General features: G+C 33.8%; 2 protein-coding genes across 3 annotated transcripts; one reads left to right on the plus strand and one right to left on the minus strand.

Annotated features, from left to right (window-relative positions):
- Nucleotides 1–802: 802 nt before the first annotated feature.
- Nucleotides 803–20,528, minus strand: LOC113500918 (glycerol-3-phosphate dehydrogenase [NAD(+)], cytoplasmic). 2 transcript variants are annotated; one of them, XM_026881868.1, is made up of 9 exons: nt 20,317–20,527; nt 19,894–20,071; nt 17,322–17,462; nt 16,644–16,751; nt 14,936–15,082; nt 14,317–14,500; nt 10,871–11,024; nt 8,090–8,182; nt 803–821 (listed from the first exon to the last, which is right to left on the minus strand). In XM_026881868.1, exons 1-9 carry the CDS (start codon nt 20,367–20,369, stop codon nt 809–811), a joined length of 1,071 nt encoding a protein of 356 aa, XP_026737669.1. In that variant the 5' UTR covers nt 20,370–20,527; the 3' UTR covers nt 803–808. The 2 variants fall into 2 exon arrangements, with proteins under 2 accessions (XP_026737669.1, XP_026737667.1); XM_026881866.1 differs by lacking the exon at nt 803–821 and adding an exon at nt 5,028–6,429 and having other exon boundaries at nt 20,317–20,528.
- Nucleotides 20,529–21,334: 806 nt separating this feature from the next.
- Nucleotides 21,335–26,721, plus strand: LOC113500490 (dnaJ homolog subfamily A member 1). Its single transcript, XM_026881312.1, has 8 exons — nt 21,335–21,561; nt 22,008–22,215; nt 22,633–22,883; nt 23,005–23,163; nt 24,482–24,637; nt 25,011–25,182; nt 25,412–25,539; nt 25,828–26,721. The coding sequence occupies exons 2-8, from the start codon at nt 22,017–22,019 to the stop codon at nt 25,975–25,977; spliced, it is 1,215 nt and encodes a 404-aa protein (XP_026737113.1). The 5' UTR covers nt 21,335–21,561; nt 22,008–22,016; the 3' UTR covers nt 25,978–26,721.
- Nucleotides 26,722–26,917: the final 196 nt, after the last annotated feature.

Below are 26,917 nucleotides of genomic sequence, written 5' to 3' on the forward strand. Positions count from 1 at the left end.
AATATTGTGTCATCTCGCTGTCAGAACGACAATACTATTTCTTTAACAGGTGACGAGGGCTTGTGTTGTGTGTAAATAAGTAAAATACAGTTTGATGTTTGCACCAGATGGCAGTTGAGTTTGCAATCATCCCACCATCTAGCGTACGTGCGCGCAGAACGTTCTAAGTTAATACGTCCCATGGCCCATCACCAAACAAAAGAGTCTGTTATCGTAACTCGTATGGCCTTTTGCCTCCTATGGTTATGTGTTAAGTCAGATCTTCACATCAACATATTACCTTCGCCTTGTATTGTATCACCTCCTTTATCGTGTACCTAAGACAAAACTTACCTAATTATATTGGTTGAAACTGTTTTAAATAGTATAAAAGTAAGTCTCAGTAGTATTAAAGTAAGAAAAGTTTCAATCTGCCTTCATAGAGTAAAGGATTAAGAGTATTTATTGGTAAATAAAATTAATAAAAAATAGTTGTTAAAACGTATATTAATTAGACTTCATAAACTGCTTGTACTTATAATATTATAATTTACACTACTATAATGTAGTGCTCAATATATTTATATACAAATACAATACACAATATACATAAATAATTAAATAAATAATTTGTTAGTCTGGTCTTTTGGGTGAATTTGTTCTAGTAATAAAATAATTGATAATTATTATTGCTAATTTGAAGATATTGGTTAGTAACAGAATTCCCTGTATATAAAACCAAATGTATTTTGAAACTAGCTCGGTAACTACATATTGATCTAATTAATCCTATTCATTGGCTAGTTGACAACAATGTTGTTTAACTTCATCAGACTCTTACCCTGAAAACAAAAGGAATCAAATTAAATATTCGTTAATAGAGCAGATTACAAAACATAAATAAAGGGATTTTTGAGGTGTTTTGTAGCTCTATTTTGGAAGTTCATAGAAAATTGTTGCATAGAAACAACATACAAAATCTCGTCCTGCGTGGGGATCGAACCCACAAGTCGTCGAACACTGTGGCATTATGACCTAAAACATTCGGCTATGTAGGTAGTCATTGCTTGCCTTTCTTGCAAGCTTTGTTCTTCGTCACCAGAAGAAAAACGAAGAGTAGGTAACAAACCGTAGCAATTTTCTTCTTTAAAACGACTCCCGCACCGAAATAAAGCGAAAACAACAAATAAATCACGTGCACAACAACACCCAGACTCGAACAAGCATACGTCGCTCTTCCTACGCGGGGATCGAACCCGCTACACGTCGCGCGCAGTGGGTTGGTGTGGTGACCACTCGCCTATCCGTGCAGTTGAAGATTCAAAACCTATACATTCACCTTAATTTATGATAATACTTACCTAATATAGATTGGGCAATAGGTTTTTTAGTTGTATTTATATTTTATTTCTTTCTACGATGTTAGTCTGCGATACGATCTCGAGACTAAATATCAAAGAAAGCACGTGTACAATCAGTAGTGATAAGATTACAACCTCAATAACATACTCGCTAACCTTTATCAATCCCAAATCGATTTTCTCATGATTACCACTACTAATAACTCAAATCGGGTCACATATGAGATCAGTACCTAATATCGATATTTCGGATAATCGATAATACATTTGTATTAAAAAAAACATTTGTACTTACCAGTGTTAATCTTAAACTACATACGATACGTGTATGATCTGTGCAGACATGACATACCATGGGTTCTAAATGATGAAGCTGGTACTAATGTAAAACAACTACGTAGTTAGTTCATAACATAGCTTGGTATAGTCAATTCAAATCATCTTTGCTCTCGGCTCTCTGTGTGGGTAACTCTTATACATAGCGATGTTGTGTACTTATACATCTTTTATTTGTATGTCACTATGACACTAATTTAAGCTCCAATAATAAACAATCGGTGTCAATCACTAGCACACATAGTGCAAAGATAAGTTGAATTATCTGTAAAGGGGCCACGAACAGGTATTATATATCCCAAATTATAAATTAGCTGCGTGTTATGCAAGACGGGCAAAGAAGCGCGGAGGATCATGTATTCTAGTTAAAATAGGCCTAGAGTATAAAGAACTAACAGAGATCTCACGCCATTCAATAACTAACATTTTTGAATGTTGCGGAATCGAACTGGTCCAGCAAAAATTAATTGTGATTTGTATATACAGGCCACCGAAAATTAGCAATCTAAATATGTTTTATGAAAAATTTGAAATTGTTATGAAAACATCCTGTATTAACTCTAGTAAAACAGTTGTCCTGTGCGGGGACTTCAACATTGATACTTTAAAAAAGAATAGAATGTCCCTAGACTTTGAATATTTTCTTTTGGGCTGCAATCTTAAGCTTGAACTGAGGCAACCAACCAGATTATGCAGTAATAGCTGCATTGACAACTTTGCTCACAATTCTCGTCAAAAATGTAATTGTGAAGTAATCGAATTGTCTCTTTCCGATCACACGGCACAAACTATGCAAATCAAAGTAAACAAAACATACAGATTGAAATCTTGGCGAATTAAAAAAAGAGATTTGTCATTAGAAAACCTAGTCAAATTTAATAATCATCTGAGTAGCATCTCGTTCTCCGAAATATACAAAACAGAGAATGTAAATGTAGCATATGATAGTTTTTTAGAAGATTTCTGTCTATTATATGACCTTTGCTTTCCCTATAAATTTGTTACTATACAACCGTATAAACAAGTTAAATGGGTCTCTCGAGGAATACGTGTTTGCAGTAAAAAGCAACGTCACCTTTTATGGCAATACAGACTTAGACCAAGTAAGGAAAATAAAAACAAATTTAAAGTCTATTCTAAAAAATTTCGAAAAATCATAAAGTTAACTCAAAAATCACAGAATAATTATTTCATACAAAGCTCAGATAATAAGTCGAAAGCATCTTGGCACATCATTAATAATAAAACACACACTTACGATCCAATTTCACAAATTAGACTACATGACACAACTATCACAAATCCTCAAGAAATTGCTAATATCTTTAATAACCACTTTATTGATCAGATTCAACAATCACCTCAAGTGTCATTTGAAACTAGTAATATTGCGAAAAACCTAAGCTCAATGTTTATGGCACCAGTTTTACCTCAAGACGTAATCAGATCGATAAAATCTTTAAAAAACAAAAACAGCGTTGGGTACGACGGCATAGCGACGAGAGTTGTTAAATTTGTGGCAAATAATATAGCTGAACATCTAAGCCATATTATTAATCTCAGCATCAACTCTGGTGTGTTTCCCAATAGCTTAAAAACTGTTATAGTTAAACCTCTTCACAAAAAGAATAAAAAAGAAGAAATAAATAATTACAGACCAGTAGCCTTAATTCCGGTCTTGTCAAAAGTGGTAGAGAAGTTAATCTACGAATTACTTAACAGTTTCTTATCTAAATATTACATTTTGTGTAATGAACAAAAAGGTTTTAGAAAAAACAAAAGCATCAATACAGCTATTTTCGATTTATACAGTTTTATCATAAAAAATGTAGACAAAAAAATACCGATCTGTGCAATCTTCACAGATATGTCAAAAGCTTTTGACTGCGTCGATCACAAAATCCTTCTAAACAAGTTAAGCGTTTATGGAATAAGAGGAAATGTGCTCAAGCTTATTAAATCATACCTTAGTGATCGTAGACAATACACCGAAATAACAAGAATTTGCCTTAAGACCAAGAGCGAAAGAAAATATCGCTCCGAGGGACGAATAATAAAATATGGTGTGCCACAGGGCAGCGTCCTTGGGCCACTCCTCTTCTTAATTTATATCAATGATTTACCACGACATGTTGATAATCCAATGGTTTTATTTGCCGATGATAGCACCGCGTTAGTAAAATGTAAACATCCAGATAGCTATGAACAAGACATAAATAGGACCCTGGGAGATGTCGTAAATTGGCTTAACAAAAATAATTTAGTAATAAACTTACAGAAAACAAATATTATGCACTTCCATCAACGCACAAATTTAAAAGATATATCTGTAAACTATAAATGCCAAAATATTGATCAAGTAAAAGTCGCAAAATTTTTAGGGATTTACATTGACAGACAACTAAATTGGCAACCTCAAGCAGAGGAAATTTGCAAAAGGATGAATACTTCGGCATATGTCCTTTCAAAGTTGTCAAAAAAAGTGGATATTCAAACTACATTAGTAGCTTATCACGGTCTGGTTGCATCAGTTCTAAGATTTGGTATTATTTTCTGGGGCAATTGCAGCTCAAGGGAATTAATATTCAAAGCGCAAAAACGTTGCATTAGAGCAATATGTGGCCTAAAGACCACAGACAGTTGCGAACCAAAGTTTAAGTCCCTAAAAGTACTTACATTTCCATGCATGTATATTTTAGAAGTGGCCATGTTTGTAAAGACCAATAAAAACCTATTTCCTATGATGTCAGAAACTAGAAAACGACCTGTCAGAAACCAGTACAAAAACTTAATACCAATCGAGCACTGTAACACAGCATTAATGAAAAAAAGTATCATTTGTATTGGCCCTAAAATATACAATAAATTGCCAGATGTACTAAAAAATGAAACAGTAAAAGATTTTAAAAAGAAATTAGTAGCCTTCCTTCTAGAAAAATGCTATTACTCAATTCATGATTTTTTAATAGACAACAGTTTTTAATGTGTTAATGTTGTTCTGGATATGTACTTAATTCCTAACATTTAATTTTAAATTGTATTTATTATTCACATTTTAATTGAACATTTTGTAGTATTAATTATTGTATGTATGATTGCTAAAATTCTGTGACACTTTAAATTTATAATTTTATTTTTAGATAGCTTAGATTAAAACTTTTGTAAACTTTGCATGCCTATTTCCAGGCAGAATGTATATGGCTCACTCTTATTTACTCCATCTGTATTTTAATGTAACCTACATTCATTGCAAATAAATTATTTGATTTGATTTGATTTGATTTGAAAGATGTTTTCTAAAAATAATAGACAGATTCTGAAAATGCAAAGTATTTTAATAACATTTATATATTTAGTTATGTACATAGAGATGATACTACAGACATCATAAAAAACAGAAGCCTATGTCTTACCTTTTTGTATTATTATGATATACAGCAATGGGATTTTTGGGCTTTTCTAACTATGCGTATCCTGAAAACATACAATGATTTTGTTTGCCTAGAAACCAGATGACACAATACAAGGTCAGAATCTTTAAACAATAAAAGACATGCCGAAAAAAAACAGTGTTTCCAAATAGTTGTTTAAAATTTCGACCCTGTGTATAAGGCTTCTGTTTTTCTGAATAGTTCTAATGAACCTTGTCAGTCGCATACAATGACGAGATTGTGATGGCTTGTTTAAAACGCTACAACAAAACGTTCGTTACGTAGATATGTACAATGTACTCTTAACTCCTAAAGTAGTATTAAAAAGATGATTTTGACACATTCCAAGTAGGTACGGAATAATAAAAACATTAAACTGTGAGTTTAGACTAGATGCAATGGCTCCGAATTTAAGTGATTAATTTACTTAAAAAAAACATTCACAATGAATTAAATGCCACAAAACAGTCATCACTTAAAAATGCTTATACTTTTTACTGTAAAAGCCTTAATGATTTTTTTTTTATTTCAGAATACCATTTATACCACTTTATTTGTATTTATTTCTTTTTTGTTACACTAATGGGTTTTAATTTATTTTTTCAATAAGTATCCCTAAGCCTGGCAATCTGCAGTGAGCGTGCAAACTTGGGGTCTGCCACCAAATCAAAATGAGCGGCCATCTTGCTTTTACTGCAAAGGAAATCTCGTTGATTTCCCATCCATAAAAAAGACTTACGAGATGGTGGGAGACCCCCAAATCAAAGCAATGAGGCACACTTTTATCAGCATTGGTATACTCTAAGACTGGTACCATTCGAATTTGGCAACCAGTTAAATCGAAATTGTAAAAAAACTCACATTCTCTCTTAATTAAAAATACACTGTAGTGCATACAGTCGTTCGTGACATGATCACAAGTACACAACTAATTACTAAACAAAAAGTATAACATTCGTTACGCATAAAACAATGATATTCATGCAGTAATGATGTTAAATTACATTTTTCCAATTAGATACACTGCAGTTAATTAAGATAACATTAGAAGCAATGAATACGAAAACGAAGATAATGACGTCACTGGTCACTAGTAACACCTCCATTCATTTTCTGCTTTTTAAATGTATTTTTTTTAAAGAATTGTTTACTGTACTTGGATTTTATACATCTTGATATGTTATCTCGTATTTCTAATTGGAAAAATTGTTATGTTTGTGAAGTAAAGCCGGCGTGTCGGACGAAATGCAACAGTTTCGATTGGTGTTATACTGAAGGCGCTTCACTTCAATCACAGTGAACATTTGGGCGTCGGCTGTGTCCTAGAATATTAGTATAAAAAATAGTTATTTTTAAAACACGATCATTTTGTTAGAATAACAACCTCTTCACATGTTGCGATAACGGATGAGTATACAGGAGCAAAGTGTATGGGACTCAACGAGGGCTTTTATACATTCCGACGGCATTATTACGTGTTAGTTATACGAAAACAAGTGCGGAATTCTTGATGTCAAATCAATAAATTGTATGAAATATCGTGATAGTGCAAGACAAATCATCATTAAAACGCATTTTATTAAGATCTAGATAAGAAAAGAAAACGCGTACCAATCCAGTTGTATTAAGTACCACACCTTTGCCGCTGTCACATACCCGTTTACCGGAAAATGTGAGAAGTCGTCCACAACCACCAAATTAATAAAAAAACCATTGACTGATGACTAAAGAAATAAATAGACTAGCATTTGTTATTAAATTAATAATTTAATAGCAATAACCGCAGTATAAAAACAGCCGTTCCCAAGAAAGGAAAAAATAATAGCAAAAACATGCACATACAAATATCAATGATTTACAATGATTTCATGTTAACACCATGCATATAAAATGAAGACTGTAAACAAGCCGTTAGTAAAAAGCCTTGATATTCCAAGATTGCCTTAGTATATACTAATATTCTTGGGAGCAAATCTGAAACATTCAATTAGTATGATTAGACATACATACAGTGTAGTAGGCAGGTACGCAAAACGAAGATCAGTCCCAAAAACGTTCGGAAAAGAAGACAAACAAAAACAAGACACAAGAAAGGATAATGAAAGTATTAGCAGTTCTAAATACTATATTTTATTCAACAATTACGATTTCATTATTAAATACAAAATATACTATTAGTTAACACTAAAACTAAACGTGCCATAGATATATAAGTTAAATGAAAAGATAACTACATGATATATAACAGCTTATAGGAAATAACGATCGATTTTTTTCGTATATATATATAAATATATATTAGTAGTCAGCGTTGAAGACTGAACAACATCAATAAATGCTATCTAACTCCATAAGCCACTTGAATATGTCCATTTATTTTGCAGCTACTAACCTAAAAAGTGATAACAGATCCGCGCCGCCGATATAATGCTAGCTTATTTGACAGATAATACATCAGCAAAGATAACAGTAATGACGCTGACTAGTTATAACCAACATGTATTATTATTGAAATAACAAGTGTCAGGTTTACACACAATAAGTACTACATGCGTTGTTTGTTACATACAATCAATGGACTGCATGGCTGCACTATGGTTGACAATGCAATAGTAAGAAAATAAAATGTAGGTTTATCGTTTTCGATAAATTTGTTTACTTTTTATACAAAGCATTGTATATGTCAAAAATCACTTTTCGCTCGATAGCTAATTTCATTTTCAATCAAGATTACATCATTGCAATCAAAGCGACAACAAAATACTTTGATTTAAAGATTTCAGTTAGGGCAACCACACAATACATCGTTATAGCGTTACGTATAATAATTTTAATTAATGTTTAAGTACTAGCACCCTGTAAAATAAACATACATACATGTTATGTACAATAAGTTAATCAAATCTCGTCTACATACATTATGTAAATATGCTCTAATCATCTAGTTTAAGCTAGACAGTGGGAAGCGGATGCAAGTCTTACATGTGCTCTGGGTGGCTGCGGATGCAGTTAATGAAGTCGCTGGGCTTCAGCTCGCCTCGGCAAATTTTGAACACGGCGGTGAATAGAGGGAACCTGGAAACATATTACGTAATCATTCGACATTGTTCATTATAAACTGGATCTTACTGGTTTCTTGAGATATACGCTTGTGTAGGTGGGCATAATGTGGGGTTTCCTTTACTGTACAATACAAGTAATAGACGACTATGAATAATAAGGGACTATATTTGTCTTTTACTGTTTTATGTGGCTTCTTTGCAGCTAGGGAAGGGTTAACGATTCCAACTCCATTTTGGTATACGAAGTCAATATTTGGTGTACGGCAAAATGTTTAAAAGCTCCAGAAATCTATATAAATCTATTTAACGCTAGATAAAAGTAACAATTATATTAGTCCACTTTAAATAAACCACACCCTGTCATCCCTAATGGGAACGCAACCTACACTCATACTAAATCGTCACTTTAAATAAGACCGAGTAATTCTATAGGTTTTATTTCGTGCATTTAAGACCTTTCGATATTCGCAGGTAGATCTTTACATTCCAAGAGGTCAACTAGATAGCCTTTTTGATTACGAATGTATAAATATATCCACTGCATCATAGTTTTATGACAATTTACCTATCATTGAGATTGTCGGAATGGAAGACTTAAACTGAAACTCGAGCATTAGCAGTTCGTTATTTTAGATGTTTATATAAAAGGTTTAAACCGGTTTATATCACTTGGTGGTCAGTAGCAAGTTTCGAGAAACCTAGTATATTTTTAGGGACCCGGCCTAATGGTTAAAAATGGAACCCTATTACTGAGACACAAGGCTGTATCTCATGAGCCGCAATAGCCAGACTGTTGAAATTTTCACAGAATATGTATTTCCATTATGATAATATCAATGACAATAGTGAATAACTCTGTTTGCAAATTTGTTTTGCTTTTTCCTATTTGTACGAAATACCAAAAAGGTATTTTTCTGAAAGCTTCATTTCTAAAATAGTATTTATTTCAAATACGAATATTTCTACGGTCTCCTTACACACTTTGCATAAATAAAATGTTTAACTATAATTCTCATTCAAGGAACTGATTGAAACACTAAGGTCTTGAGTTATTTCTGGTACAGCCCCAGGTGACAAAGTACCAATCTTTGAGATTGTTGGCTACTTGTCAATGTTTATATTTCAACTGCAAAATTAACACTGACTTTGACATTGACAGTTACACTTGAACGCCGACAATATATTAATAGTCGATAGTACGGAGGTGAGTAATACGTGCATACATATACATACTGTTAATGACATAATATAATATTGAAATTTCAAAAATAAATCTTAAACATTTGTAATAAGGTTTCGTTTCGTCTGGCAAAACTAATATTATAAAAATGCGGTAGCTTGTACAATATATGCAACGGCATTGAGGATTTAATTGTCCCAGTATAACTGGTTGATATGTGCATCAGAATGTCTGAACGATGTCCCAACCCATGTAATGTATGCAGTGACCTCTGTTAGTGGATTCCCGCCAAGTCGGACTATTTTGGTTCCGCCTAATTGCATCACGTAAAGATTATGATTGTCCAAGATGTTTATCTTGATTCGCGAACGAAGTGTTAGAGCTAAACTGCATTGTGCAACGCAATTAAATTGTTTAGTTTAAACGGAAGTTTCTTAATGAGCTGTTCTTCGTTTATGATGAGAAATATTGTTATCCACAACAACCTAACTTATGTGAAACAACATTATTACTACCTACTTTAAAGTCTTAAGTATAAATTATTTATACCATCGATGTATATTTCCGGTGTTAATGAACTTTTTCAATTAATTCCCTAGAGACAGTCTCACCTAATCAGTTCATCAAAAATGGAAATTTTCTTCATTAAAACAAATACATTAATAAATAATTAGGATAGTCCAAAGGTAATAACTAAACAATGACCGATAAAGAAATTAATGGTCTATTGTCGGCAAAACAAACTTAACACGAGTTCATATCACATTATTACACTCTTTTTACTAAATTATTCGATTTTAAACCTTATTTACACTGTGTTCAAGTTCTTAATTTAAATGAAAATTTCAAGTCGTTCTAGATAATTATAATTAACGATCTTGTTAATGTGAGACTGAAATATCCTGATAGTATAAATCAGTACTAACATATTGCTATGAAACAGACTTAGAAATCGAAATACTGCTTTAAAAGTACATAAAGTAGAAGTCGCGTGACTTATCGAATTGTAATTTGCATAAATTTTAGCGAGTATCGTTATTCTTTGTAGACATATGAATCTATCTAGTATGATTGGTAGTTATCTAGTAAATAGGGTATACGTTTATGTAATAGAGGCTTTCTCCTACACAGCGACATTAATGATGTCACCATTGTAGTCCCACGCTTTTTATAGGGAAGGATAGAGCATAATCACCAAGTTAGATCACTGGGGTTTGGCGATTGCGGATTCCAGCATTTGGAATCCAGCTTTCTGTACGATTTTCTTCCATACCATTTGTCAGGAGTGTCTTAAAATTATTAAAGGGGTATATTTAATTTGAAAAAGTCACATTGGCAGCTGGTGCCTACAAATATATTCATAGAACCACAAGACCGTAGTTTTCATGGTTGCATGTTTTCATATCCTCATGATTCACACAATGACTTTAACTGCACCTTATGCCCAACCAATAAGGTTTATTATCCCCAAACGAAATTCAGTTAGTAGTTACTAAATAAAAAATGTGTATCGTTACTTACTTGTTCTCCATATTTTTGTTGGCCAACATATGGTTGACTTCCTCAGCAGTGATGGGTCCCTGAAGCTTCTGTCCGTTAAGCATCTCATCCTCGAGCTCCTTAATGGACCTTCCGGTCTTCACGAAGGCTTCCGCCACTCGCCTATTCCTGCCACCTGAACAAATACGATATTTTTTTGAATGTCAAAATTACAGCAAAGTTCGGAGTTAGACTAAAGAAATACATACGTAAAATATAACAGAAATGTATTTTTTCTAAAAAATTAGGATGATACAGTTAGTTGAAATCTTCTTGTCGTCACTTACTCGCTACTTGGGTGACTTTTTACTGACTAGTAGCCCCCGCTTCCACACGCTTCAGTCAAATCATCCATAATTGGAACTAGGCTCAACAAAGATCGGCAGACCTTTTATGAGGGTATTTATGAGGTATCTAAGATCGGCAGACCTTAATAACCTACTATAACAATACTCGAATACCAAAACATCTTCGTAATTTTAAGATGTTCTAAAATATATATTTGTCGCATTAAAACTATTGGTACAGTGACAAAGATAGCATGTAGCTTAAGAGCGATTTAAAACTGATTTATAATTTATTATGCTATTCGCCGTTATATGTTCTCAGTTCTGTTCTCATTTAAAGATAAATATTTAAGGGAGACAATGGAACAGATTGTTGTACTGCTCACTGCAGTAGGCACTTAAAATAAAACCGTGCTCATAACTTGCTAAACTATTTTTATCGAAAGCTAGTTTTTTCGCATTCCCAACTGCATTAAATTTCCGCATAATATCGACTTCCTGAAACACCATTCGCGGTGTGTCACGAGCTTGGACTAATAACAAAATTATTATGTAACAGGGTTATGTTTTGATAAGGCCACGTGTTCGAAAACTGCAGACTGATAATGTCTATACAAATAACGATACACTCCACTGAAATTGAGTAAGCTATCGGTTTGATTGTTATATGATGTTTTGTGTTCCTAGTTCTTACACTACGAAAAGAAACCTCGAAGGAAAATCAGCACACCTGAGAATATTTCAAGGGTATGTTAAGTTACGGGGCCTAGAGGCGGATTGATCTCTGGAACCCAGTTCTCCATCAACCTCGCTCAGAGAAGAAGAAGTTCCAAGACCTCATTCGATTTATTTAGTTCAGAGCCGAAATCTTTTTAAGTAAATTTTGCAGTTGTGGAAGCGAAACAGCGCACTACACAGCGTAGAGCAGCGTCCCTTTTCCACAAATGCAATACTACTTTAAGAGGCTTTAAGCCTCAAGAAATATAGCTAGTTTGAAGTTTACGGCAAATATACGACCATTTCGAACATAAAAATATAAGTCATCCATTATTAGTATTTCAATAGAAAATGAATTCTGTAATTTCCTATCAGTAAATTCATTTATCGCCGTAAATAAATTTATGATGCATTAAAAGCAAAGAGCTGTTATAATGACGTGTGATTTACGCATGTTTGGCGGTTACGATCGTACGCTATGCGATACCATAGAATGACGGGCGGGCCTAAGTATAGTACAGCGCTTACGACAACATGAAAACATAACTTGCATAGGTTGGATTCTGTTTTCTAGGTTCATTTCACAACTTTTTTGCTAGGTTACTTTTATATATAAAGCTTTGAATATGTTGAATATCTGTCAGTTTATTCATATTATAAATGTATCTGAAACGAATGAAAAATTTAATGGAATTGAGATAAGCAAGAGAAGTGGGCATCCATGCGTATTGAAATTAATTTTCTATGGACGCAAATTCCTGCAATGGGTGGCTTTGTCCTTAATAGCGTTTATCTTTCATTTAGCATCAATGAAAGATAAACGCTATGTACGCATGGTATCACATTTCGGAGTATATCTTTACCTTCTGTAAGATTAGGCCCAGTTTGTGGTCATATATACTGTAGTTCTAAGACACTTTCTGATCATGAATGTGCTTGATACAAAATATTCTGCGCATTTAACAATATACCTACTAACTATTAGCTTTTTATAGAAAATTGCGTCCTAAGCAATATACTTAAGGTATATATTCCAACAAGTAATATCTCTAATGGTTCATCGTTCACGACCTTTGTCCCCGTCAGATAAGTACTACGTTATAATTGTCTTCTAAGTAAAGTGGAGCAAAGTATAAAGTTTTGTTTTCATCATATTCCTTTGTTTGCTGATTCATACTACTAAAGTATTTCAGTACCCGGTCCTATTAATAATAATGGATGTAACGGATAATAAATCAATTATTTTCACCTTTTTTTTTGGTAAGGCGGGTGAATCCTCATGAAAACCCACCTCCTGGGGGGAGGAAGCGGATAGTGACTCTTACCAACTAAACCTGAACTGTCGTGCAACGTCTCCCGCTTTTAGTCCGTGCGCGGCAATACATAGCAATTCATCACGCACCTATTATTAACACCTACTTAGGTTTTATTGTAGGTTTGGCCTATAAAACGACCAAACCTTTGACACAAATGATATTTTTTGAAGTAGGTTCCACTCACTGACTTTCAAAACGTATAGCTGTGTCTCGCAATAATTGTAACAGCTATGAGGCCTTGATTTAATAACAGCAACACTTTTACTTTGCACTCAGATCTGTATCTATATCTTGTAGCAACATTCTAGCTTCAAAAGCAGTAGGTAGTAGTAAATATTCTGAGCTAAAAAGGTTACATAGTAGGAAGATCTGAGGGCCCAGACAATGTTACATCGCATGAGAATGGGTAACGAATAGAAAACTTCAAATGTATGAAAATGAAATTCGTTTTCGACAACTGATGTCTTTGGAATCTCAGATCAGTCAATTGGAGCCATTCAACGTTAGCGACGAGCAAATGGAACTTCGCAAAAAAAAGTACGAGTATTTCAAATATAACCTTAGCTTAGAAATTCCTTGTGATAATAGAAAACAGTTCTAAGAAAATATGCAACTAGAAACAGTCAATTGATCTTCATAACACATTGTTCAACCTTACACCTAGGTAGTCTAGGCATCGTTACATAAGAACTACCGAGCTATAGTGGAAAACAACGAATAGGAGCTTAATCCTCGTTCAATGCTAAATGGATAAACTGCAATTGGATAAACACCATCTTATTACACTGCATCAACTGTCTGTTTGAATAAAACGGTAGATGCGTTTTAGCTACAGAAAAAAAGAAACATATTATATTGTGTTAGTTATTAATTTTGCGTAGCTCGATTTTTTCTTCTGTTGGAATGCTTCTTTTTTCTTTTTTTTTTGGCATTCTGTCGCCAAGTTAAGAACACGTGTGAGAAAACTCTAGCTCAGCGAAAAAATAGGAATAAACAAGGTATGTAGAGGACAATTTGTTACCTTTAACGACCTTACTGCCATTTCCAGGGACTTTTTTCGGAGGAAGGGGAAACTGAAAATTTTCTCTGTACCAGGTAGCTTACTCACCATAACAGGTAGTGATAAGATCGGCGACGCCACAAGATTCGAAGAAGGTGCTGAGCTTGCTTCCAGGGTAGAACACATCGACGAATTTGATCATCTCCATGAGACCGAGACGGATGACCGCCGCCTTAGTGTTGTCCCCAAAACCAAGGCCGTCCACAAAACCGGCCCCGACCGCAACAATGTTCTACGCATACAGAATATACATTTATTATTAAACAAGATTTTTGCCTAGCGTAAAGATGACCTTGAACTTTCTTTGATTGCGAGAATCGTTTATGTAAATTTGTTTGCAATATTTCTTTGCCCTTGTAAGGATTACGTTAACCTATGTGGTCTTTTTGCATAATCCTATTTTTTTAATAACGTGATTCCAAACTTTCTTGCCAGACATTTTTGTGCATTACTTATGTCACATAATTAGCAGGACAGGTAAGCTGTTTTAAATAAATGATGGCGTTTAAACTTTACATAAATGCATTTTACATAAATGCAACTTTACATAAATGCATTGCTTTATACAATTTCACATTTTCAACTGAAAAATTGTTCACAATCGGCCACATACGTTTTGCCAAAAGAGAGAAAATAAGCACAAATGGCTTCAGAAATGTCTACTTACTTTAAGAGCACCACAGATCTCAACAGCATCTTCATCATCGACGACAACCACCCTGAAATACTCGGTCTGGATGATATCACGCATCGTCGGCGCCAGCATCACGTCCCGGCATCCGATTGTCGTCTCACAGAACTTCTCGTCAGCCACCTAACACAAAGACTATATTCACTGAAGAGTTTATTTTATATTTTTGAGCAGATGAGAAAATCAGGCTGCCTGCCCTATGTCTTCGAATTGGAAAGTGGTTTACAGTACCTAATTTATTTGGCTTAGTATCGATTTTTGCACTCGATACCCGAATTTCGAGGATGATAAGGCTACTTAATGTTACTGGGTGCCATTAAGAGGGACGTCGATGGAAAGGCACCAGCTAACCGTTGCAATGTAGCAGATAGCGTATTTTTTTTTAATAAGTATTACGTACAGTATACTTATTCAAAAAATTAACGCTATCATGTAAAAAATATGAAATGGAAACCAGATCCTCCTGCTTCAGACCCGTTAACTTTGCTACATGAAATGATTTCATTCAAACAAAGTAATGAGGAAGGTAATGAGAACGAGTGATCTCCTAAAGATATAACGAACATATTAAAATCAATTTCCAGCCATTTTTACGAGTAGAAAAACTATATACAATATAACTATAACTACAACAATCATAAGTTCTTTCGTTTTTGTAGCCAAGGACGTCGGACGTCATTTACAAATTAATTAATTAAACCGGACAATTTATAAATACTTTTCTGAGAAATATGAATCCATTTGCTGAAATGAAAACAGATTCGCCTACGCGGCGACGTTAATGCATTTTAAGTGCCCGGTTTCCGTAATTTACACGTATAAATACGTTTTTTTCAATAAACTCGCTAATTTTGATGTACACTTACAATTATAAGTATATTTTAAATAGCGAAAAATTTGGAATGGGATAGCTTTAACTCCGACTAATTTTTATGTCATTATTTATTAGTACATGGAGAACAAAGGGGGAAGCAATAGCCACCAGAAAGCCACTTACAAGTCCTCACTTTTCACCGCAAAAATACAATATCTACGCGGGCCAACAGGCGGGAAAAAGTAGTTGGAACCATAAATCATTTCTTTCCCGGACATAACAAGTTCGTTACATAACATACACACAAGTACATAGTACGATTGCTTAATGCGCGATAAACTAGCAAAACCTAATTTACAACTTACGATAATCGTTTAAACGTGTTCTTTTTCACTCTGAGTAAAGTTTATCGTTTATCGACTGCTTAATCAACGATTAACCTTTTATGATCCTTACGCTCAGCAACAACTGTGTACACATGATGTCTAATAGTATAGTTTCCTCATAGTTTTTGGTTGCTCATAACAAGGAACAACTATGTGGGAATTGCATTGTTAAAAAAACTCCAGCACTACAGAACACAACAATTGTGTTGCCGGGGTTTCAAAACATTCAAGTCACATCCTTAAAGACACCCAGACTTGGATCAAGCATTCGTGGAACACAGTGGTTGTCCTACAAGAGGAACGAACCCACGAAATATCGCACACAGTGGGTTTGGCGCGGCGAACTATACCACTCGGTTATCCGTATAATAAAAAAATTATAAAAAATACTTTAGCATACAGATCTAGGCCAGTCTTGGAAATAAAGTAAACGTAAGGCAGGACGAAAAGGGAACATATTTAAGTTTCAGTTTCTCTTTCTTACCTCAGAAGCAATATTGGCACCCATCAACACAGCGCAAGGGATTTTCAGACACCTGGTAATGATGTGCGATATTAAGTCAATACCACCGCCCTCGGCAATGTCGAAGCCCTGTGCGACAAAAAAAATATTATTTCGTATGTTTAATGCTTGTATTAGTTTTTTTCATTGTTATGAGTTTGATACTGTCCGGCGCAGACAGTTTTCAATTGGCCATAGGGCCACGTGTAAAATATCTACAAAAATAACTAGAATTGATACTATCATGAAATTCATAATTTGTGAGCTACGGTATTGTTTAAATTGTACCATCTTTAATAGGTATTCAAGTTTGCAATGTTTTGAAATTTTTAGAGCTACTATAGAAGTAAGCAAATTTTATTGCTATCAGTCAAGGGCAAGAGTAAAAAATCGAACAGATAGCGAGCAAAGTTAGGCGGCTGATTTCATAGGTAGGTTTAAATTTTTGATGAGATGACATTTTAGAACATAACTTAGAAAAGTGTCGTACTTAAATACAGTCGTAATCAAATCTATTATAATGCGAAGAAAATGAACAGGCACGAACATTACGTTCAGAAATCATAGTATTAAAACTTCAATAGATTCCACAACACACCAACATAATAGATAGTAAGTACACAAAGATAGTTACTCGCGTGTAATTACGATCACGTGTACCTTTATCAAGGAGAGCGCAGCAGCCGTCGGCTTTATCTTTCCTAAGAGCGTGGAGCAAATAGTTCTGACAAACTGATGGGGTACGACGAAGATTAGGAGATCGGCGTCCTTAGCTGCGTCGACCACATCGGGGATGGCAACCTGGAATAAAACCTCTTTTAAATATCTTGATGCAGTATTGATGATAATGTTATGTAATGATAACAGGGCGTAAGATGTATTTGTTTAAAATGCATTAAGATCTTTAACGACAGATCGAATCAATCAATCCCATCGCGATCCACTTGAGTAGGTACAATATGATAAAATTCGGTTTTTTTTTAATTTATCCTAAAGAATTTAGTGTTATTTGCCATTTTACAACAACAGTGAATACATGTATACCAGATATTCATGACCTTGAGTAGTAGTAAAGGTTAAATGAGAGCACCATACTTATGAGAGTAATTTTTTTCTGCCCAACGCTTCCAACACTCAAAGATATAGGGAACCAGAGAACCTTTCTTGAAAGCATTACAAATGAGAACCAAGATCGTCGATCTTGACCCATAAAATTTGATAGAAAATACATAGTATAAAGTCTAGGGTACCTATAGTATATCGTGGAATGCATGTAATAAAATATCGTATCGATATGTAAACAAATTCGATGTTTACATTTTTTCAAAGGTCACACGAAATGAGAACGTATAGTAGGTATAGAGGTAAGTGTGATAACTGTACTGTAATTATTATCACGATATATCCTTACACGTGAGCTAGTATAGTTTATTAAATGGAAATATTATTAGAGCTTGTGTAATCAATGGGAAATAAGTGGAGTTTTTTGTTTATTAAGGCTAGCTGATAGAGGAAGTCTCCATAGTTATTTTTAAGCCGAAACTATTCTTATGGACATTTTGCGATAAATGAATGGCGGGAGGGTATTTTCGGGCAGGAGTTTCAATTTAAGATTATTTTAATACAGCGTTTTTTTTTTTCAGTGTTATGCTTCCATTTTTTTTTTTATATCGGCAAAAACAGATACGGCCTTTTGCGACCCACGACCAAATTTTTGAAGCGTATAAGACGCTTCTCACATTATCATATTATATGCAGAATATTTTCAGGTTGGGTTCTCGAGTCTGGATTTTAGAAGCTTTTTTTACTAGTTGGTACTAGTAAGATACAATTTTACTTCAGGTAGGTACAAAATAGGTAAAATGCTCTAGATCCCACAAAATTCTACTCTTGTGCAAATATAATTATTTAAATATCGATAAAAAAAAATCAGCGAAAATAAGAAGTTTTGTAGAATGATTACAAATAAAGATAATTTTTAAAATTTTGATAACTCCTTTGCAACTGTTTATGCAGTAGACATTATTCCATAATATCTGCAGTACCTATTACATAACCTAGGTATGCTATACAGTAAACAGTTAATTAATTCCAAGGTCGAGAAATACTGCAAGATTCCAATCTACCATACATTTGTCATTTGCCATCTAAATCAGCTTGTAATCAATTGCAATTACAACACTAGACCAACTTGTTTACATTCATTGCAACATTTAAAATAAGAACCAATGAAAAAACATGACCATAAAAGTATTGCCCATGGTTAATTTGGCTGAGCAATGAGTTTTTATTTATAGATTCATTGTAGTGGAAGACTACAGGTAACCTTACAAAATTCATTGGCACTGGCATGCAACAATGCATAACAGGGCACAATTGTACATGAACCTTGGTTATTAAATAATGCCTAAATATAAACCAGAAATCTTATAGTAATCTTATATGAAAATCTTTCAAATAGATTATATTGTAATATACATATAGGACTTGTTTAATGGAATTTTAATTATATTTTGTTTTTGTAAAATAATGACTCTTAATAAGCTCAATCAACTAACCCTTAACAATAACTCATAATGCTAAGCAGATAGTAAGATTTAATTATTTGTAATTACTATCATTAAAGAGAAGCCTGAAGATTAAAAAACAAATTATTTTGACTAAGGTATAAATATCTGCTCTAATTGTCATATTTTTAATCACCATAATGAATTACAATATGATGTTAAAATTTATCAAAACATTCTTATGGGAACTAAATGAGATTTTATCTTATATAGATGAACAAGTAAACATTCTTTATCACTTGTAAATTTTATCATGTAGATAGGCAAAAAAAATTAAGCATCATAAATTGCATAATTAAAAATAATTTATTATTATTTAATTCTGCAATTTATGATGAATTCCAAGAAAAATATTCATATTGTGTCAATGAGGACTTGCAAAATTGTAGATTAGTTAAACGGGTGAATGGGAAAAAATAAGATAACATTGACATTGCTTGTATAACAGCACTGTCCCTAAAATAGAACTAACATGTGTATGGCACATGCTTAAAACTCTTTAGTTAGATATAAACTGACGCCACTGTCTCACAGAGTATTTGATTGTTCAGGTGCATGCCAATAAGTCAATCTTAATACAAGGTTATAACACTATGTGATAAGAATGCACAAATTGTATCACAAATACTAACAATAATACTTATAAGATAAACACAGCTACTTACCACATTTGGTGGGAGTTTGTGGCCTGGTAAATATTTCACATTTTCGTGGGTTTCATTAATGATCTCTGTCAACTTTTTGCCTTCAATCATCTCCTCATAAACCCACATAGTAACTTTATCTTCGAAATTCGGTAGTCGTGCTGCATTGCGACCGACAATTTTCGCAATTGCAGATCCCCTGAATTAATAATTTTAATACATTATCACAGCCATGGTATTTGAATATATTATTCACCGAAGTTGTGTTATAAAACGTATTTAACGCAAAATAATATCGTTTTATAATGTTATGTCATCATTTTAGCTAAAGGTCATCACGCAGTCAATAACATTATATGTCCGGTACTTTAGAAGTGATCGAGTTACACATTAAAACACAAAAACCAATATTAATATAATGATTAAAATAATAATGGGCCTCACCAGTTACCAGAACCGATAATACAAACTCTGTTTTTTAATACTTTCTCTGCCATTTTTTATATATAATATTGTAAATTTAAATGTAAACTTATTTAGTAGCCGACTGCTCGAGACACAATATAACTCGCTACTAAATCGCAACGACACTGAGCGTCTGAGCCGAAGAAAAGGCAGACTGTATTGCTTGCCTGCTAAGTTGCTACACACGGCGTATGACGTTATCAACTTATCAAAATCTATTCGTTATCAGTTCCAACAACCACAAAGGTAGGCATCACCGCAGTTATACTGTCATTGGAAAACTAAAAATAAATAACACTTATGTCTTTCAAGTTACGGTTCATATTTCGGTAAATATTAATATTTAGACATTTTTTGGTAGATAAAATTACTAGTACAAAAAAATATTTGACACCGAATTTGCGTTTTGTTGTTGGTGAAGATGGTTTTAACAAAGAGTTTTGATAATGCATTTTGTAAAATTGTTCTTGACGGATTCGTGAATTGCGATTGTGTTCACAAAGTATGTATTTCTGATAATTATTATTTCAGGTAAGATACCTGATCCATTTACACCAAAACATGACCTAAAATAATTTTATGTTCTGTATTAATTTATTTTATTTTAAACAGTTTATTTATTTAAAACAACATCATTTTTATTGAATCTTTAGAACTCCTTTTCCTTTTTTTTTGTACTTTATAATCTTTCTTTAAAAACCTTATTTTAGAATTAAGCTCAAATTTAATCTCGTTATGGTCCCTTATTGACTATGCTTTTAGTTTATTATTACAATGAAATCTAAAGAAAATATAGAGGGCTTAAAATAACATAATTATTATGATTTTAGGAATAATGGATATTTGCTCTTTTTAAATATCGTAAAAGCTAAATTTTGTTGAGCAACCATAGACATTTTTTAGATCTATTGTCGATGTTCAACCGTGCTAAATATAGCAGAATAGCGATCATCTGGTGCTATACCTACCCACATGCTGCGAAACTGACATAGAAGTTTCTCGAACGTGCTTTCCATCGACTCTCGAAAAACCTTCCGTGTTCGATCTCGTTGACTCGAAACGTCATTTGAAAGAATATCGTCTGCAGAAGTGCTCGCTCGTACGGCGTGTTCCCTGCTCAACTCGCTCTAAAAGTGCTCGTGATTACTCGTGAATATTGTGAATAAGTGTTTCTGGAAACTTTCCGAACTGTGATTAAAAATCGATAACTAAAAGGAATATAAGGCTAGTTTATTTTTCTTGATATATCTTCTACAAATACCTATTTACCTTTAACAAACTAATATAATTAACGCTATTATTTCTGAAATGATCCATATTCAGTTATGTTCACCTTTTAAACTTGTGACAAACATATTATTATTGATCGTGATTATGATCGCCATAAGAGCTTAGTTTTTTCGAAATCTCGATTTTTTTTGTCTATAAAATAGGTTATATTGTAGGGTTTCATTGTTGAAAGACACGCGTTATTAAATTCATTGCTAGTTATGTCAACGTTGAGTCATGAAAAATCGTAAAATCCTAGACAAAATCACTATACTTTTAAAAATTAAGAAATTAAATGGATTTGAATCTGGAATTCTATGCATACTAGAATATTCTATGGCCTTTCTATACTTGTAGTGCTAGTGGCTGTGTACCTAATAAATGTGTTTTATCCCCATTAGGTATACAAAATGGTGAAAGAAACTACGTATTACGATATTTTGGGCGTCAAACCCACCTGCACAAGTGATGAACTCAAAAAAGCCTATAGGAAGCTAGCTCTGAAATACCACCCAGACAAAAACCCAAATGAAGGCGAGAAGTTCAAACAAATTTCACAAGCCTATGAAGTTTTATCAAACCCTGACAAAAGGCGGATTTATGACCAAGGTATGTTTATATTTTTTATTGCACCTTATTTATAAACATTGGTTCAACTAATCATAACAATATATTCATGTGCAATCTGACTTCGCATATGTCAAGTTTTTCAACATTCAGCAGGTGATGTGGACCCAAAATTATGTTATTCTAAAAATTTAAATAAACAATTATTTCAGGTGTTTTAACCTCATTTAACCCGCCACATTGTTTTGAATTTGTACCATTTAGGACTATGTGAATACAACTATTGTCAATCAATTATTGGTCAATTTTTACACAAATACGTCAAATACAAATAAAGTATCTACTATGATTGCATCACTTTGCTGAATCAAAAGGTTGTTATTTTACATACAACAATCAAAATATGACTTCTTCGCAGGATGATTAGTTGAATGTTTACTCACTGTTTTAATTTGTCAGGTGGTGAACAATCACTGAAGGAAGGTGGTGTCGGCGCCAGCGGTTTCTCCTCACCCATGGACCTCTTTGACATGTTCTTTGGTGGAGGCTTCAGCGGCGGCCGTCGTGGACGTGGTCGTGAACGGAAGGGCAAAGATGTTATTCATCAGCTGTCTGTAACCCTTGAGGAGCTTTACCGTGGTGCTGTAAGGAAACTGGCACTCCAGAAGAATGTTATCTGTGACAAATGTGAAGGCCGTGGTGGAAAGAAGGTACACAAACTTCTCTATCAGCTGAAATGATTTAAATACTAAATTGATTTTGTTACTACACTCAAAAATATTCTACTAATCATCTACATGTCTAAATTGCATCTGTCTTCTCTTATTTCAGGGTGCAGTACAGACTTGTCCCACTTGCCGTGGAACAGGTTTCCAGATCCAGATGCAGCAGCTGGCTCCTGGCATGATCCACCAGGTTCAAGGTGCCTGTAGTGAGTGCCGTGGACAGGGTGAAATTATCGACCCTAAGGATCGCTGCAAAGTTTGCCAGGTATGAAGTTTACACTAGTTGCTTATATGTCAAATTTGGATTCAATATTTGAACTCAAGGGTCAGATAAGATGCTAGATTATATAGGGAAGTCAAAATAGCAGACAGTTGTGCTTAGCATGAGGCTTTCCAAGTAATCACACACCTCCAATATTAAAAAAAATCTTAATATGTTAAATTTTAATAGTATAAGATTGATAGTTATATTGCTCTAGTGTGTCTATCAACTTTATTATTGCTTGTATTTGATTCTTAGAATATTGGAATAGTATATTGGCAGTGGTACTACAACCATCATTTAACAAGATATATTTACCGCATGATGTCACATGATTTATGCATTATGTAATGCTACCTAGCAAAACTTCCGTCTCATTTGCGCACTAACTAATATTAGAGTATCGCGTAATAGATTAGTCAACTAGATGAAGAATATTTCAAAAAGTAAATGCAGGAACGTAAATATGTAGGCGATTAATTATGTCAAAGCGAATCGTGTATTCCTGCCACCTTTTAAGTGGCAGAATAAGTATTATGTAAAAGACGCGTGGGAAAATAGACGTATAAAGTCTGGATACCATGCGTAATTTAAAAGTCGCATTCTGTTTCGATATGTAATACTTGCTCCAACTACTGTTTTCTTTTTTATAAAGAGTTAACTATAGCTGCTTCTGAAATATTTTGTACCATTTTAATTTTGCTGAGTCATAATGTTAAGCAAGTACAAAGTAATGATAACTGAAAAAAAAAAACGATTAGTAATCGTTACTTTGTAGTAAAAAGTAATGATTATAAAGGAGACATATTTAATTTAACAAGAAACAATGAACATGTAGTGATCCAATGTTTTACGTGAAATAAAGGCATTCTGACGATGAAAAACCAGATTTTAAAGATAATTGGTTCAAGGTTTATTGCATTAGAATATTGTCTTAATTGTCCTTTGTTTCCAATGAACTCTATTCTATTATGCTTAAAATGTTAATGTAACTTCATGTAGAAGTAGCGAATTAAGTAAATATCAGATCGGTTGATTAAGAAAAATAGGACTAGGCGCTCCCAAAATTTCGCGAGTACACGGAATAGTGTTTTAGCAAATCATCTCAGAGAATCCATACATGTTTCCACCACAAAAGATCAATGGTGCATAACAATGTTTATCGCACGCATGGCGGTATATACAACTTCGAACAAGTATAGTTTTTGATAAAACGTTGAAAGCATATGGCTTACGATCATGCGCCAGCTCATAAAATGGTTATATAATAATATAAAGCAGGATTAGGTGTATATAATAATATCAATATAATCTTCCACAGGGCCGCAAGACGGTGCGTGACCGCAAGATCTTGGAGGTGCATGTTGACAAAGGCATGACTGACGGACAGAAGATTGTGTTCAGTGGAGAGGGCGACCAGGAACCAGATCTAGAGCCCGGCGATCTTGTATTAGTTTTAGATGAGAAAGAACATGAAGTAAGTATTTATATTGAAGTAATAGAAATGAAACTCTATTAATGATCTAGGTCCTAGAATGAGGTATTCCTAGCTAGAAATACCTGGAAACCAGGTTAAATACCTAGGTATTTATCCTGGTTTCCAAATCATCATCTGTGTGTAATTTAATTAAGAAATGGCACATTTTTAATCCTAAACAGGCTATTCAAAAATGCCTTTAATGTAACAAAGTTTATGTCACAAATATAAGTGTGTTAATATAAATTCCTCTTTAGACTGTACACAATCTCTTTGATTAAACATATTTTGTATTTGACACGGGTTATGAAAACGCGTCAAACCTCCCGTATTTTCTTTAATTCAAAGCCTAATAATTAACCCACTTTTTCAGATATTCAAACGTTCTGGCAATGATCTCATAATTCGATTGAACATTGAACTCGTGGAGGCTCTCTGTGGCTTCCAAAAGGTGATCAGAACCTTAGATGAAAGGGATATTGTGATCACTGTTCTCCCCGGCGAAGTTACTAAACACGGTGAAATCAAGTGTGTGATGAATGAAGGTTGGTATTTCGCTTATTGTACTCAAAATATATTTCACAAAAACAGATACAACCTAAGAAAGAAGAAAGCAAAGATAGATAACCTAAACCTGCGTACTTTGTTTGTAAAATATTGCTATGCCATAGTTAGTTACTAAATTGTTACGTTTTATGTATTCCAATGCAAAAAAGTATTTTCTTTTATTGATAAAAATAAATGTTTTTAAATGTATTTTTTTTTCTCTTTTAGGTATGCCAATGTACAAGAATCCATTTGAAAAGGGCCAACTCATAATTCAGTTCTTAGTGAACTTCCCTGAACGCATTCCGCCTGTAGTCATTCCGGCTCTTGAAAACTGCCTGCCGCCGCGACCTAGGGTAAGTTCAAGACTTGAATTCACTAATCTGAATTTATTTACAGAAAAAAAATCTGTTCCTCTTATTATCTTGCCTACATTCATACGAATTTTACTGTGATGAATCCTTAATTGTAGGTTTTTATGTCCTAATCTAACGCAAATATTTACAACAATTGAATCTTGGTTTTTAATTAATCCAAATGACGTTATAATGCGTTCATGCACATCGATATATGTATCACCAAGATTATTTGTCCTCCTACATATATTCTACAAATAAATAATTAGAATTTGACGTTTTACACAGATTGAAATCCCTGAACTGGCTGAAGAGTGCCAGCTCATGGACCTGGACCCGGAGCAGGACGCGCGGCGGCGCGGCGCCCACCACGGCAACGCCTACGAGGAGGACGACGAGCATCCCGGCATGAACAGGGTGCAGTGTGCCACCAGCTAGGCCTCGCGCGTCTGGACCTCACGCACTGATGGAAATAATCATAGCAATAATGGCGAATATGAGTATTATCTTCTTAGTTTTAAACTTCACTTAAGGCCGATTTTACTGTAGCATGTAAACGTTGGATGAAACTGATTTCAGTTATCGTGCTTGACTACGATCAATGCTCGAAATTGCATTCCATTAAAAAAAGGCATAATAAAAAGTCGATATCTGAACTTAGTTTTTGAAGCCTTTTCATGTGAAATCGGCCCTGTATACTAGAATCAGTAAAATACTGCCAATCGTACCAATGCAACAATACTTAAAGAATACTAATAAATGCACATGTACTTTCAATCTATGGCTTCTAGAATTCTAGATGCTTGCAATCTATGTATTACATGTCTAACTGACGAATCTATTGCTTCACAATGCTGTTCATAGATAAGTTCTATATACTCTAAATATAAAAGGGTAACTTAATATTTAGTGGTTAAAGGGAAACATTGTGAAAATTTGATATTGATGAGTTGAAACTCAAATTATCACATAAATGTATTTGGTGTAATTTATGTATATGTAGTTGTACGAGTATGGTACTTTGAGTTTAGGTTTTAATATAACTTCAAAAATTACAATCTATAAAATTGGCTAAAATTACTGTTTGCTTGTCCTGTAAGAGTACTAACTATTATGCTATTTTTATTTCATCAGCTGTGAATTGCAATGATCTTTGTTCATTAAATTATGTACGAGACACACTTTTAGTTTTTCTGTTCTAAGTTAACTTTCCAATACATTAATTTCTCATTGGTAGAAATATCAATCGGTATCCCTATGTGTAATCCTACATAAGTTTAGAATAACAGAGTGTAGGTCCATTGTACTATGCAATCGACAATCCTCGACTGTGATTTTGGTTTTCTATTTCTTTTAGATAATTACTTATGTATTCTAG

The sequence above is a fragment of the Trichoplusia ni genome, chromosome 14 (assembly GCF_003590095.1).
Source record: "Trichoplusia ni isolate ovarian cell line Hi5 chromosome 14, tn1, whole genome shotgun sequence".
Taxonomy (NCBI): Eukaryota; Metazoa; Arthropoda; class Insecta; order Lepidoptera; family Noctuidae; genus Trichoplusia; species Trichoplusia ni.